Raw genomic sequence first — 16130 nt, forward strand, 5'->3', positions numbered from 1 at the left:
GGGCAGGGCAGTGACATCGTGCACTTGTCACGCAGCCAAGAGGAGAAGGTGTGCTCCCATCCTGGCTGCGGGCCCCCGGGGCCTGAAGGAACTGGGTTCTCCACCTCCTGCTTCCTTCTCTTCAGACCCAGAGCCCAAGGACAGCAACGGTGGTCGTGTGGCTCAACCCTCAATGTTGTAGACACGGCCCCTGGGACCACAGAGCTCAGTCTGCCCGTTGCTGAGTGCCTAAAGGTTGCCGGCACCGACATCTGAGGTCCAGCCTAGTCCTATGAGGAAAGCCTTCATCAGGCACCACCCCTGAAGGACACCTGAGTTCCCGTAATAGCTGCAAGGTGGATTTACACTTGGAGCTCCCTCCTTCTAACTTCCATCTTCTGGATATTTAAAAATAAAATAAAAAAGTGTTTCGTCCAGCGTGTTGGGCTGGAAACGGATCCCGAAGGAAAGAGCGATTTGGGAGCGGGACTGGTGGGCGTCCAGGTGACCTGCTTGCCTGTCCCGGGCTGCCCGCTGCTCCGGCCAGCTTCCAACCCACCTCCTGTCTCCCCACGATACTTATTTCACAGGGTTACTTTCTCATGGAGGTGAAACATGATCCTGCAACTGAGAGCCAGAGCTCCAGTTATAACTGCCCTGGGGATCCTCCAGAGAACGCCATGCTCTCCCTCCCGTGAGGATGTCGGGCACCTGTCCCTCTGCAACCTCGCAGGACCGCGGGCGTGTGGGGCTGGCCTGGGCGAGGGCGGGGTGGAGGGCGCCCGGCCCATACGCCTCGCGGGACACACACGCCCCGTGGACCGCAGCCCCTCCCACCAGCCTCTCCGCCCGCCCTCACCTTCCATTACAGGGCGGTGCCAGGTCCGCTGCAGGCGCTGCCAAGCCCCTGGAATGGCTTCTCGTGTCAGCCCTCAGCAAAACAACTCATCGTGCAGCGACAGTGGCCAACTCCCCCTCACCTGTCAGATGGGTCCCCAGCAAGTCTGCATCACCAGCCCTGGGTACGAGGTACTTCCGAAGCCGCTGTCGTCGAGGCTAACTCTTCCTACTTGTGAAGGCAATGAGGTCACCCTGGAGGAGGCGGCACCCACCATGTTCTTCCTCAGGGTGGAACAGCAGAGGGCTGTTCAAGTGAGGTGAATGCGCCCCTTCGTTCTGGGCTAATGCCAAACAGTAAAATGAGCAGAAACTTTTACAGCTCTTAGTTTTTCTTGCGGCTGCTACATTAACGACCTTTCCTGTTTCTTAAATCTCTTCCTAGAACCAGCACCAGGGTGCGACTCTAAGCTGTTCTTTATCTTTCCCCCTCGGGTCACCATTCTACCTTCACGTGCAGGAAAACAGTTTGCCAACGTGCGTTATAGGGTCCCAGTGGCCACAGAGTTCCCGGGGCGCCGTGCTGCTGGGAGGAAGGGCCACTGCTCTCAGAGGCCATGGGGGTCCCCCTGGGGGCCTGCGTCCTCACAGGTCTCCACCGTGACCTTGGTGCTGAGTGCAGCCAGGCCTGGACCTCCAAGCTCTCCCCGATGCCTCTCGGGTAACTGGGGAAAGGCCCACCAAGGACTTCGCTGTCGGCATCCTTGGACTCGGGGTCCACACTTCGGGACTGAGCTGATACGTGCCCATGGGACTTCTGGGGCCACTGACCCCATCTCCGCACTCGCATCTGGTCTTCCAAGCACACCGAGTGGTGGCAGGCCGCTGTCTGCTCTGGCCAGCGCGGTCTGCGTGGTGCTGGGAGATGCCCTGTGTCTCCGCCCTGCGCTCTGCCTGCTCGAGGCGGCCAGCAGCAGCCCGGAGGGGGCCTCGGTCACAGCATCTACTAACGGCATCTAGTGTGGCCCAGGCTCCTTCTCGTGGGGACTGCCTGCTCTGTACTGCTCCACCATGTCCGGGAGCATGGGCCCCCTTCTGCAGCTGGAGTGAGACAGAAACCGCACGTGTGTGCGGGCGAGGGCCGGGCAGCCCAGTGCTGCTTGCATGCCACACGCCTGAGGCACGACCACTTTACTGGGTGGAGCTTCCCCCACAGGTGGCCTGCCGGGCGCAGCCTGCGAGCGAGCGAGCGTCTCCTCTGCTCTGTTCTCTGCCTCTTCACGGTTCTGGGTATTCTCCAGCAACACCTCACGGAGGCGGCGAGCAGGCTGGGCCGTCATCAGACAGAATACCTCCACTGCAAGGACAGCACCCTGGTCATAGCACTGGCCACGGCCCAACCCGCGTGGGGCCTCCCGGACTGTCCTGGCCCGGTTGTCCCACCAGGAGAGGAGGGCGCAGGTGCCGTGGACCCAGCTCTGGCAGCGAGGACGGGAGGCCGGCGCCTGCAGAACCCTCGGTGGCCCTTCTGAGCCCGGAGCACCCCCTGCACAGCGTCCTCCACGCGCAGGCCTTTTTTCACTGCGCGCACGGCGTGACTGACGCATGGACACTGCAGGCTACACGGGCTTGACGGACGGAGGATTAAATGCCACCAGCGACGTCTTTACCCTAAATATCTCCCAGCGGTCAATGGCACCGCAGCACGGACGGCCCGGGCCGCCGCAGGGACTGGCGCCCGCATGCGGTGGTGGAGACCAGGGAGGAGCAGGCGCACTCACACTGGGGAACATCCCCCCTTGCTTGTACTTTCCGTTCATTTTTAACGTGTCTGGGGAGCGTGGAGGGGGCAGCGCTCTGTAAAGGTCACCTCCCTCCCGACCGCAGACGGGAGGTGGTCCTGTCACTGCTGGCTGAAGGCCGTGTTTGAGAACCGATCGCCCTGCCATTTTTAAGAAACACGAGCAAGTCACACTCGGCTAATTATGGATCTCAGTGTCAGGCGTACAAGTTTACCTTTTGTTTTTCTGAGGGGAGGGTACTGTGTAAAGGGTGATGGCCCGGGGGTGGGGCAGACCCTGAGCACAAGGATGAGGAGGCTGGGAGCTGGGCTGAGGACCGGGCGTCCCCAGCCTGTCCCCCCGGAGGCTGTGCTAAAGGGCACTTCTATCTAAACTAAAAAGGTACCATTTTCTCTTCTTCTCCCATGTCTGTCCTCAATGGTTAGACACTAACGGTGACAGGATACGGTGCTGTCACCAGAGCCTGCCCAGGCCACTCGCCCACGGCATGGGAGACTGCTGTGGGACGCCCTGCTGGTGCGCAGACAGGGCACGCTCCTGGGTTTGCCCGCTGCCCATGGGGTGACTGCCAGAAGCACGATGTCACTGTCCTCTCTGAACGCTGTAACTTCATTTCAGAGAGAAAAGAGAGACAGGAGAGAGCAGCTGTGCAGGGGGCGGGGCTATCTCACACTCCCGGGGAGGGAGCAGCGCGTCACCCAGGGGACCGGTCACGGGCACGAGCGTGCCCCAGGGCTGTGGGGGCGCCGCGGCACAGACAGCTGCTCGTGGCAGGCGCCAGGCGGCACCCCGAGGAGAAGGGTCCACGTCAGCTGCCACACGGATAAGTGTTACAGACAGACCCTGCAGAATGACACTGACATGAACCCCTGTGCTGTAAGAAGGAGCCGGTGGGAACGGAACTTCCAGAGCACACGCTGCGTGCACAGACTTTATTGTATGAAAGTCAGAACGAGAAGCACGGGGCTGTCTTCAGGGGCGTGTTTTCATTGAACAGAAGCTCCCAGGCTGCCCTGGGCCACAGGCTTTGGGTGTCTCTCAGCAGGACATTTGAAGGAGTGAGCAGGCGGGGACATGAGCTGACAGCTTCCTTTGGTCTGGGGACGCTGGGATCCTAACGCTTCAACAACTGAACGGGTTGGGGGCATCGGCACGGTAACACTTGCAGTGGCAGCTTCTAACCAAACCTCTGACACAGTGGGCAGCCGGCTACATGCTGATGGCTGGAGCAGGCAGACACGCCGAGCTGAACCCCGCCACCAGGGCCTGGTGCTGGGGGAACTGAAATGCGGAAACACAGGGTGGGGGTGCATAAAAGAGCACTGAACACCTGCTCGGCGTGGGGATGGAACAAAGGGACAGACCGTTAACAAGGAGCCCAAACCGCGAGACGGTCTGTGTGCAGGGCCCTACCTCCACCTGCCGCCAAGCCCAGGCCCTGCGGGCGGTACCTGCTCGCCCCTCCGCTAGGAACGGTCCCTGTGAACCTGGCCGAGTAGGCGAGCCAGTGCCGCCCCGAGCTGCACCATCCACACTGCAGGGCGCGCTGGCCGTGTGGGCGGGGCCGTCCACGTCCACCACGTCCACCCTCTCAGGCTTCCTGGAGCTCATGGCTGTCTCTTTGGCTCTGAATGACCGCGGCGGCCGGGGAACCCTCCTGGGTGTAGATGACCATGCTGGTCAGCTGCTCGGCCCCGCTGGGGACCACAGCCCCGGCCTGTATGATCTCCTGTGAGTCAGCTGCCTCGATCACGGTGTGGGAGTACATGGCCGTCTCGTCCTGCACCCCTGCGGGCAGCTCGGTCACAATATAATGGGTGGCACCCTCGGGAAAGCCAGCGCCGGACTCCTGGACCATGGCCTGTACGAGCTCCTCGGTGACAATGATCTGGGAGATGTCCCCGTCCGGCCCGGCCAGAGCCGCGTGCGGCCCATGGGCAGCCTCCTGCATGATGATCTGCGAGCCTTCTCTGGCCAGCATGTGGACGGTGCCCTCCTCGTTCACGATGACCTGGGTGACACCTTCCTTCATGAGCTGGCCAGCCGCGGCTGGGTCACAGACCGCAAACTGGACGACACCCTGGACCACCTTCTTGAAGGCCACCTGGGCGCGTTCCTGCGAGGCGAGGACGGCAGAGGGCCGGGCCCCCTGGGTCAGCACCTCCACGGGCTCCGCGGCAGCAGGGCCGTCCTCCACGTCCTGGAGCACGTGGATCTCGGCAGACTCAGGCTGGGTGGCCACAGGGGCCGCCTCCTGACCAGGCAGCTGGACCAGCACATCCTTGTGGCCAGCTCGGCCTTTGTCCTCAGGCCCAGCCCGGCCTTCCGCCCCTCCCAGCTCAGAGACGGCACAGATCAGGGCGTCCAGGGCGGAGGCCGCGTCAGGCGGCGGGACAGTGGCCTCGCCAAGTTCCAGGATCTCTTGCTTGGTCACCTGCTGTATCACCGTGCCGCCGGGACTCAGAGGCTCGGCCACATGGCCCTCCATGGAGCCCCCGACTACCACCACCTGGGTGCCTTCCTCCGCCATCTGCTCTGGCAGCGCCGGCCCGGCTGCCCCACTGGGACTCGTGGCGATGACCTGCCCGTCCTCAGTGATGTGCACCACACGGGCTACCTGGCCGGCCAGCGCCAGTGTCTGCAGCGTGGCGGCGGCTGTCTCCTCCACGGAGGCGTCGAGGGCGAAGTCTCCATCATAGCCCTGGATGATGATGACCTGCTGGACCTGCTCGGCTGCTGCTGGCCGCCGGCCACTGCGCGGGGGCCGCTCTTTGACGGGGGACTCTTCGGCCAGTGCAGCCGCCGTGAATGGGCTGTCCGTCTCCACGAAGGTGGCTCCCTGGCCCTTCAGCCGGCACTCGTAGGACTTGGAGACGATGCCTGTGGGAGACAGGGACTGGTTAGAGCCTGGCAGATACACATCAGGGCTGCAGTCAGATGCATCTCCTGTGGATGCTTTCAACCCTCAAGAGAGACGTCACCATGGCCCCTGCCATGCAGCTGCCACACAACAGGACCCTGCCTGGCGCCCCTGGTTCATGCTGCGGTGAGTACAGGCACATCCACACTCCTGCTCTGACTGTCCCGACACCACACTCACCATCGGTCTGCAGACCCGGCTCCTGGCCAGAGGGTCGGGGCCCTACCCTCACCACTGTCATTTCTACCAGCCACTGGGGACGGGGAGGAGCAGCACCTCCTGGCCCAAAGAGAAGTCTGTGTTTAGTGCACAATACTGGACAGGGCGCTTGTGTGTTCAAACAGAAGAACGAGAGCCATGCATCAAGTATACCGCAATAGACACAGCTGTGAGGCCAGCGACGGTGTTTATCCAGCCGCCGCCGCATGTCAGGTGCAAACTCTGGTGGAAGGGCGCCTGCCCGCCCGGCGCGGGCCGCGGCAGCCCTCGGTTCCTGGGCTGGAGGCGTGGGCTGTCCCCTATGCTGGGGACAGGACACGCAGGAGCAGAGGCAGGACGGTGTGGCGGAAAGGGAACGGAGGGCACACGCCACGCCCTGCTGCCCGTGGTGCCAGGCCGCCACGAGGGGCCGGGTGAGTGCACACCCACCTCCTCCAGTGCCATCGGGGACTCAGGCCGGTATCTGATAACAGAAACGTGAGTGAAAACTATAACCTGTGTTTTCATAAAAAAAGAGACTGACTCTTCAAATAGAGCTCCTACTTCTTCTTTAAACCCTCAATCTTCTATGGGTTGTCAGCACGGCCTCTGTCCGAGGACCCACAGAGCTCCGCGTTTTGATGGTGGCCACGCTGCCCTCACTTCCCATGCCTGTCCCTGAATGAGGGCCGTCTCCTCAGAGGAAGACTTTCCTGCGCAGGGACGGGAAGAAAAGGGTAGGGGTCGCTGGGTCACCCCTCGCTAGCACGCCTTGAGACGAGGCGACGGTCTGGTTTAGCACGCTGGTGCCGTTCTGTGAGAAAGCATTTCTCCTGACACTAAGTCCACGCTCTGCACTGACCCCAGCAGGGCCACCTCCGGGGCACAGCTTCGCAGGCAGGACCCACGGGAGCTGCTGTGTCACACTGACCGAGGGGACACACCCAGGCTCCTGCCAGACTGCAGGCAACGGCCCAGACTTAGAGTCACACATTACGAGTTAAAATGGGAACTCCTGGCCTCCAGCAGGCACGCCACCGTGACGTTCTGACGCCTGGGCCTGTGTGTCCACATTCGGGATCCACAGGCGTGCGCCCACTGCGTCTTCCTCAGCTGACCGGCAGGGGGAGCCACCCGCAGGACAGGGACTCAGGAGGGCCTCACCCAGGGGCAGTGAGCTGTGGGTCTGACCTGCTGTCTAAGTAGAGATGAGCACCACGCACACCTGGCCTCCTCAGAGGACTCTTGGGGTGGGGAGGTGGGGGTCTCGGAAGGACTAGGGAGTCCCGGGCTCTTAAACCAGGGGAAGGCTGTGTGGTCAACCAGGACAGTGTCCAGCAGTATGGTGAGTGACCACTGAACCCCATGACCAGCTGAAGCTTCCCGGTGCTTTGTAGACAGTGGTGGGCGAACCAGGCCTGGCCGTGTCCTCACCAACCAGGCAGAAGCAACCGCCACACCTTACAGGAAACAGGCATTCAGCAGTTTAGCTAAGTGGCCCACTTAGGGAGCCCTCTTGCACTGCTGGTGGGAATGCAGACTGGTGCCGCCGCTGTGTACAACTGTGTGGAGTGACCTCAAAAAACTAAAAATGGAACTGCCTCTGACCCAGCAATTCCACTTCTAGGGCATATATCCAAAGAAACCTGAAACACTGGTTCAGAAGAATACAGGCACCCCATGTTCACTGCAGCGTTATTTACAATGGGCAAGATCTGGAAGCAGCCCAAGTGCCCATCAGTGGACGAGTGGATGAAAGAGCTGTGGTCCATTCACACAGTGGAATACTACTCAGCCACAAAAAAGGAAATGTTACCTTCTGCAGCAGCACTGTGCTAAGTGAAAAAAGCCAGTCAGAGAAAGACAATACGATCTCCCTCCCTCACTCGTGGAATCTAATGAGCAGAATAAACGAACGGACTCACAGACACAGAGAGCAGACTGGCAGCTGTCAGAGAGGAGGGGCGGGTGACAGCGGTGACGGGACTGAGATGCAGACACTGACAGTCACAGGACAGTCATGGGGACGGCGGGCACGGCGCAGGGACACAGTGGTGCTGCAACAACGATGGGGGCAGGGGTGCTGGGGACCCCGGGTGGGGCGACCGCTGCTCACACAGAACAGCACTGGGTGCCTCTGACTGACAGTGAGATAGAAACAGACGGCCCCTGCTTGGGGGGTGCCTCTTTTCTCTTGTTCACTCACAAGCAAAGTGAGGATGGCGGGACCACTGTGTCAGCCGCCAGCCAGCGCCCTCATGTGCTTCTGTGAGCTCCACACCCACAGCAGGACGTGTGGTGACCACTGTCCTGAGGCCAGGTGTGCACACGGAGAGCGCTGCAGGGCTCAGGCCTGTGCCGTCCGGGACCTGTCTGGGCTGTGCTGCTGAGACTCCCCAGCCCTCCCGCTGGGCTCAGGGGGGGGCAGGTTCAGGAGACTCACGAGACAGAGCACACGATCCCCGAAGAACGGGCGGGCTCATGGTCCAGTGCTCGGACTTCATCTCATGTCGTCTTCTCAGCCTTGACCCTCCCTGACTCTCCACAGAGGGCCAGGCTGGGTGGGTGGGGCGGGTGCGGTGACCCTGGTGCGGTGCCATCCACTGGAGCCCCCAGCCCCACGCTCCTGCTGGCAGCTCGGCCCCCAGAATGAGATGGCCGCTGGCCTTCACCCCACGTGGACCCAATCGTGCTGTGTCTGCCGCCCCGTACACCTTACACCCTGAACTTGATCTAACATCAAGGTCACTTTCCTTGCCATTTACAGTATGAAAAACGTGGATGAAAAGTAAAGAGAGCAGCTTTCAAGGCAGCCTTCCCCAACCACATACAGGAGGGGGCGTGCCACCTCTCCACGTGAACAGGGGAGTCTGCAGCCGCGAGGGCGAGGGGGACGGATGCCCACTTCTCAGATGTCCCCCAGGATGCTGCACCTGCATCCCCACATGCTCCTTCACGCTGCACGGGGGCTGGGCTGTTCTGAGCTCCTCACGGGATTTATTCGAGAGCAGCGGTGGGGGATGCCCCTTCCTGACCAGGGAACTAAACTATGTAGGTGCACACCACCGCAGCTGCAGGTGCGAGGGGCCAAACAACGCGGCACATCCACCACCGCGAGCCTCGTGGCCCCCACTGCTCATAAACACGAGCACGGGTCCATCTTTGATTCAGCAATTTAATAACTTCGCGTGCGCTGTCAGGACTGCTTTGAAAAACAGCACCTATAAAGAGTAACGGTCTCAATCAGACTGAAAAAGACTCACCCACGGAAGACTCTTCCATTGTGATCGTATGAACGTGGGGCTGTGCAGAAGTTCAAGAGTCATCCCGATGGATGGAGTCTCGGCTATAACTATCAACTCTAAGTGGATGGTACCCAGGACTTACCGGGCACGCCAACGTCAAGTTTAGATAGCTTTCTAGTAAATACCCACTGGGAAGCTCACTGATGCAAATGGCCAAGTGGGCATTCCATCTGGTTTTGTCCCCAGTGGCTCAGTGATGATACAAAACTACACACACTTCCAGGCTGCACGCGTGCCCAACACGGTATCTGTGTCACACTTCACACTGTTCAAGGACAATGCCCAATTCTGGGTCAGTGACGGCTGCTGGTCAGCTGGGGCGTCTGCCCCTGGCCCTTCTAGATGTTTCCGACAGGACGGCAGCACCATGTGTGGACGGTGCATGCAGGTGACACGTGGCCATGCCGTGCATGGAGCCGGGCCCCTGCTCGGCCGCCTCTCGTGTGGGGAGGCCGGTACACCGTCTCCGAACCCTGCGTACTGAACGCTCACAAGCCCACAGAAGTGGGAAGGCTGGGGAAAGGACTCCTGGCGAGGCTCCCTTCTCCAGAAGCTCAGTCCCTCCCTGCAGGTCATGTCCAGGGCTGGCGAACACACTCCCACCCGGCCAGTGCCGGGGTGCGGCTGCGGGACTCCCCAGGCCCCAGCCCTCGGGGGACAAGACGAGCGAGCTGGGCACCTGGCTGTGCCCCACGTGTGCGCGGTGCTCACTGCTGTTTCCTCCCACGGAATAAACACCTCATGCTTGTGTTAAGCTTACATTTAATTAAAATGTACAGAATTTGTGCAGTAAACTCGAATGAAACAAATAAAACAAGGGCCCCCTCTCTTGAAGGCATACGTTGTGAATGAAAAATGTCATTACAGACTAAAAAATTTTGCAGTAAACAGGGCCTACAGAGAGAAGTTTCCCCTGTAATGACATCCATAAAATACACAAATGGCACTTTTAGTGCCGCCCTGAATATGGCATTTTCTGTGCTCTACACACAATCTAAATGGTTTGATCATAGAGCATAATACTCCATTGGGTTTATAGAACAATCAATGTTCCATAAAATGATGTATTTATCCAATAGTCGGCTCAGCGGTTACTGGCGGGTGACATTGCAGGACATGGGCCCGGCCTCCGTGGCGGCCGTAAAACTTACCCAACACCCACTTCAACAACTTCATCTCATCTGCGCCAAGTCATCTGTCGAAGCCTCAGCTCAGTTTAAAAAAAAAACAAACTTGTAGTAATAAAAATTCATAGAATTTTCAGGAGAATGAAAGCTGGTGACAATAGAAAGGTCACATTGGGTCTCCATGACCGGGGTCAAAGGTTGCTGGCAGTTCTGAAACTGCAAGTAGATTTCACGCATGGCGGAGCAGATAAAAACGGCATCAGGGAGGCGTGGGCGGCACGCCTCACATGTTAGGGGAGCAGGCGGTGTCCCAGGTGAGCCAGGCTGCGGCTGCTGCCCACGTTCGGCCCAAGTGCGCGCGCCTCCTGAATCCGTGTGCCACGTTTGCACACTGCCACACCCGGGTGCTTCAGGCTTTATATTTTCGGAGGGCACTAAGCTTGAAAATGCTAGGTTGGCTCGTTTCATAATGAAAGCACCCTGAATGTGATGCAATTAAAAAAGTACTATTTTCTGCTCTGGCTGGATAGCTTGGTGGGTTAGAGTATGTCCTGGTACATGCAGGTTACGGGTTCAATTCCCAGTCAGGGCACATACAGGAACTCGATGTTTCTGTCTCTCTCTCCCTTCCTCTCTCTCTCTCTAAAATCAATCAACAAATTGTTTTTTAAAAAGTAATACTTTTCATAAAAACTGGAGTTACACTTGAATTGTGATTCTTAAGACACATTTAATTTTTCTCAGCTTCAATTTTAAAATGTAATTTTAACAAGAATGTTAAATCACACTTAATGTCTATTATGATGAAATAATATTAACAGATTATGTTAATAAGTTAGAGCCATATCTTAATGTCACAAAAACTTATAAGTTTCCCCAGTGAAAACAGGAAAAATGACAAATTAAAATCCAATGAAATATAACCTGGAAATTTAAAAGCAGGAAACAAATTATTCTTGCAAATAGCAGTCACCAATAGTTTAGCCAATCAAATCGATAACGTGAACGCTGTATAATGTAATCACATTTTGGACAATAATAATGACCTGGGATGCCACAGGACGCCCTGAAGAGGCCTCCCATGGACACCTGGCGGCACAAATGAGCGCTCCTGCCTGACCCACAGGGAAAGTTCTGCATGCCAAGCGAGTGGACGGCAGTGACTTCCGACTCAGCCTGTGACTGCGGCACCGGTGACAGGAACCTCTCAGTATTGCGCACCCCAGGCCGAAATGACAATTTCACCAGCATTTTTTTTTTTAGTGAACAGAAGAGGATCAGTCCTTTAAACCTATTATTCTCCAGGGTCAGTGCATTCTGGTCAGTGTTAATAAAATTCACACACAAATGGAAACACTTGGTTGAGTGGAGACAGAGGGTTAGCATCGTCTGTCGTTGTCAGCATGACTGCTGAATGTGACCGCTGTGTGTGTGAGGGACTGACGTCCCTGAGCACAGACCCACCAGAGTCACCTGGACACATGAGCTGGCCTCAGGCGAATGTGACCGCTGTGTGTGTAAGGGACCGACGTCCCTGAGCACAGACCCACCAGGGTCACCTGGACACATGAGCTGGCCTCAGGCGAATGTGACCGCTGTGTGTGTAAGGGACCGACGTCCCTGAGCACAGACCCACCAGGGTCACCTGGACACATGAGCTGGCCTCAGGCGAATGTGACCGCTGTGTGTGTAAGGGACCGACGTCCCTGAGCACAGACCCACCAGGGTCACCTGGACACATGAGCTGGCCTCAGGCGAATGTGACCGCTGTGTGTGTGAGGGACCGACGTCCCTGAGCACAGACCCACCAGGGTCACCTGGACACATGAGCTGGCCTCAGGCGAATGCTAATACTGAAGGGGCATTTTGTTCAGTACCCGCTCTATTTCCCCATGAACATGCAACAGCTGCACCTTACAGAGCTATAGCAAGGTCTGCTCTGTCTCCACTTCACGGAGGCCACGGCTTTCTAAGAACAGATGAGGAAAACTATTTTTCTGTGAAGAATTACCTGAAGGCCACATCATTTCTGAGAGACTCACAGAAGTTCAAATGCAGAATTTTGTAAGAGACGCCATGCAAGAGTCCCTGAATACTTCCCAGAGGCCCGACACGAGTTTGGGCAACGAGGGGTTTAGTCCTGTTTTCTCCATTAGTGTTAGCATTGCTCTCAGGGTTGGTAGTGTTTGACGCTCAATCATCATATAAGGCCCCTAAAAACAATTCTAGGGTATTCAGAAAAAAACTAAGAATAAATATTTTCTGAGGCTGGAAAGACATGGTGGGCCTGGCCTCCTACTTTACTGTGCACGGTCTCCATGGGCACTGCAGAGCAACAAGGACACATGTGCTCTGAAGTCACAGCCCGAGGATCCCTGCGCATCAGACCTGGGTGTGCACCAGCACTCCCCTGCACGAGGCTCCAGCGGTCGTGGGGCCAGCAGGACAGGGTGCCTGCCCCACATGGGCCTTGCTTGGGGGCCGGGAGTTCTCCTGAGGCTGTCGCACATTGCGGACACCCTCAGCCTGTCCGCCACCCCCGTAGGACTAAAGGAAGTGAACTTAAGTGGCAGGAGCATTCTCTTCTGTGCTGAGGAGTCCAGATATCAGGAATCCTGGTGACCTCTTTCTAAATGCCCTCTGTAGTCGTACAAAACACCTAGTGCAGACTCCACCACCCAGGACACGAGGCCTGTATTTCAGGGTTGCACAGGTTACACACACAGTAAAGGCAAAACTATGCAAACAAAGCCAGCCAGCACGCCTCCCCCAGCAGCCCCCGATACAGCCCACACGCAGCTCTGCAGGCACGAGCCCATTTCCCGTGTCCTTCCCGGGGAAAGGACAGGAAGCAGACGTTTGTCTTCATCGCAGACACTTCTGTGTAAAGGTAAAAAGCAAGCCGCTCCTCAGAACAGCGCAGAGGCACCATTAAAATCACATTTACAGTAAACAGAGCCCACAGCTGGGGTACAACGTGCACTGTTAGTATTTTAATTATCAGCAAAGCTTTCAGAGGTCTGGCATCTGCTCACAGCCAAGGAACAGCAGCTGCTGCCTCCACTCAGAACAACGTGATTCTCCTCGAGTGGAAGAGGGCTGTCTGCTTTAGGCACGCCCTGCCCCCTTCCTGGCGGGCTGGTGGCAAGTGAGGGGGCGCAGTGCGAGGGACCCCCCAGGATGAGACCCAGACAGCAGCCCCCTGAGTCTGGGAAGCGAGGACAGTCGGAGACGGTGCCACGACCACCTTGCCTGGACACAGCTGACACATGCCGAGGACGTGTCTGTGGGAGGCCCTGACCCCGCGCTGGGAGAGAGCCGAGAGACTGAGGATGTGCGGCTGAAACTGTGCTGTGAGGCGCGGGTCATGGGCCTTCCTCAGACCTTCCCGGCTGCCCAGGGACAGCATCTGCGTGCCCCGATTTCTGCACACATAGGACAGCCCAGGGGAGGTGCCAGGGCCACGGTCACAGTGGAAACAGGAATGGATTTCCTTCTTAACCAGTGAGTGCTCCAGCCTTCCAACATTACCCTAAACACCGGAGCTAAACTCCTACGTAAACACTGCAGAATGCCTGCACCCCCGGGGTAATTGAGTTTAAAAGACAACGCTGGGCAGGATAGCAGCCATGCTGACCTGCGTGACGAGTGAGGCTCAGGGACACAGCCCACACACCCGCACACTGTTTCGGGGGCCGGGACAGTGCTGAGGGGAAGTCAGGGAAATGTAGCCCTCGGGAGTCGGAGCCGTCCCTGGGGGCTACCGGCTGGGCGGGCAGTTGGCCAGTGCCTGCGGCTGGACCAGGGCCGACTGGAAGGGCGCCTAAGAGTCTGAGCGGGGACGCACGCCCCGGGCACGGTCCTCAGAACCACTCCTGCTGCAAACGTGCCAACCAGGTGCTGTGTCTAGCAGGCTGACGGGGTCGGCGGGGACAGGCCCACGCAGGGCAGCACGAACCCACTGGGGGTGTTGGGAGAACTTGGAAGCCATCTCTCTGAGTTAGCAGTTCACTAAGGAGTGTCGAGACCTGGTTAACGGGGCATCCCATTTGTCTTTCCACTGAAACAGGCACGCACCGCACGGACCCAGATGCTCTGTGTGGGGATCAGGGATATGCATGAGGCCAATTCAATCACCACATTGAACCAGAACTCAGCTGCTCCCAGGAGCAGGGGGACATTACACGGATGCTGCTGGTGTTTCCCGGACACATGGCTGGGGGCCCGTGGGCATATCCTTCGGGGCAGCCTCAGAAGGGAGTGTCGGGCACTCTGGTGGCCGCTTTTGCCGGGACCAGCCCAGCCACACAGACACGGCTGCAGGCCAGCACCGGAGGAGCGCTGGGGGACAGGTCAGCCTGGTCCCATCGCTGACACCACCCATATGCAACCTGGCAATGTCCCTTTAATGCACAGCGTTCATGAGTCGAGGCCACCTGCATTGGCCACGTTTCACACGGAAATCTGCACCCCACACGGGCTGGTGGCGGCTTCACCAACAGGAAGAAGACAAGGAAGGCCCGGGACACTCGGAACCATGTCCCCTCCACCTCCCCTCACTATGAAATGTCATCAAGTGTTTTCCCGTCCCACTCTTTCTGGGTGTCCGGGACAATAGAGGGACAGCACCGAGTTAACACCTCATTTGCTGGCGGGAGGAAACACAAAGCCGAACTACCAAAGGGCAAAGCAGAGCGCACGCCACCACAGGTCTCAGCACCTGTGCACGTCCTGTGATGGTGGCTGCATGTCTGCGTCCTCCCCATGACCCGCCCCACGCACGGGCTAGGCCTCGGTAGCAGGACCTGTGTCTTGCAAGGTGTTAGGAAAATACCCAACATTCTTCGTTGACAGCCAGGAAGGCCAGTGGACAAACCACACATAGAGATGAAGGGACATACCTCCAGGAAAGTCCCCGTATGGGGATGTGCCTTACCTGGGGCTGCAGCCCGGCCCAGGCCAGGGTGCCAGTCAGAGCGGGCTCCCTGCTATTCTCGGTCTTGTGAGGAACTTCTGTGGTCCAGACCTCCCTCTTACTAGTTACTCCTGCTGTGTGCTGCTAGTGATGTCACCAAGATTGTAAGCAAAGGAGAAAAACTAGACACAGACAATAGTGCAGGGACCACAGACAGGAAGGGGTGGGGGAGGAGGGGGCGTAGATGGCGATGAAGACAGGACTTGGGGTGGTGGACACACAATGCAACATACAGATGACGCACTGTAGAACCATACACCTGAAACCTGTGTAACTTTATTAACCAGCGTCACCCTCAATAAATTCAATGAAAACACTTTTAGAATCATGAAGCTCAATCCTGCAGTCACACCCTCGACAACAGAGAACCCCTGACAGGATCGCTCAGCCAGCCCACCACACTGAGCATGACCCTTCTTAAAACACAAGTGTGTTATTCAATTATTGGTTTTTTGTCCCACTTTTGAATTTATTTAGATGTAGAATTGGATTCCTAAGTATTCTACCTGATAAGACTAAAAAGAAACAGGCTTGGGTGTGAATACAGCCTCATAGATTTTTAAAAAGCTCCTTTCTTTTCGGCCTCCAGAGAAACGCCATGAACACAATTTATTTGGCTCAAACTTGGTTGGCTTGGACAGACTAAAGGAAGAGGACCAGGGCCATCTGGGAGGAAAACACCAAAAAGAGACTTTTTAGCTCAGACCTTCCCAGAAAACGTGCACCTGGCGAAAAAGTTGTTTTTTGTTTGTTTTGTTTTTCCCCTGAACTCAGTCATAAACTCGACCGTCTGAACAGACCACACCAGGGCAGGCAGGCAGGTAGCACACGGGCTCTCTGCACGGCCACACGAGGGGCTGAACGGGGGCCGGCGCTGCCTGTGCTGTGCGAGGCAGGGCCGGGACGCCCGTGCTGAGGGCCGTGTCTGCCGGCAGACCGGCTCGAATCTCTGCTGGGCTATGATTGTAACTGTGGGCCTGGACTGTA

At 57.7% G+C, this 16130-nt stretch overlaps 1 protein-coding gene across 2 annotated transcripts in view; it reads right to left on the bottom strand.

Moving 5' to 3' along the window:
* Positions 1–3529: 3529 nt before the first annotated feature.
* The window catches only part of ZNF407 (zinc finger protein 407), a 427510-nt gene continuing 414909 nt past the window's right edge, over positions 3530–16130 (bottom strand). For both annotated transcript variants that reach the window (XM_066352233.1, XM_066352234.1), the window contains exon 9: positions 3530–5498. In XM_066352233.1, coding sequence (XP_066208330.1) covers positions 4210–5498 — 1289 coding nt within the window. In that variant the 3' untranslated portion in view covers positions 3530–4209. The remainder of the gene's footprint in view (positions 5499–16130) is intronic.

Source organism: Saccopteryx leptura, chromosome 11 (genome assembly GCF_036850995.1).
Source record: "Saccopteryx leptura isolate mSacLep1 chromosome 11, mSacLep1_pri_phased_curated, whole genome shotgun sequence".
In the NCBI taxonomy this organism is placed as follows: Eukaryota; Metazoa; Chordata; class Mammalia; order Chiroptera; family Emballonuridae; genus Saccopteryx; species Saccopteryx leptura.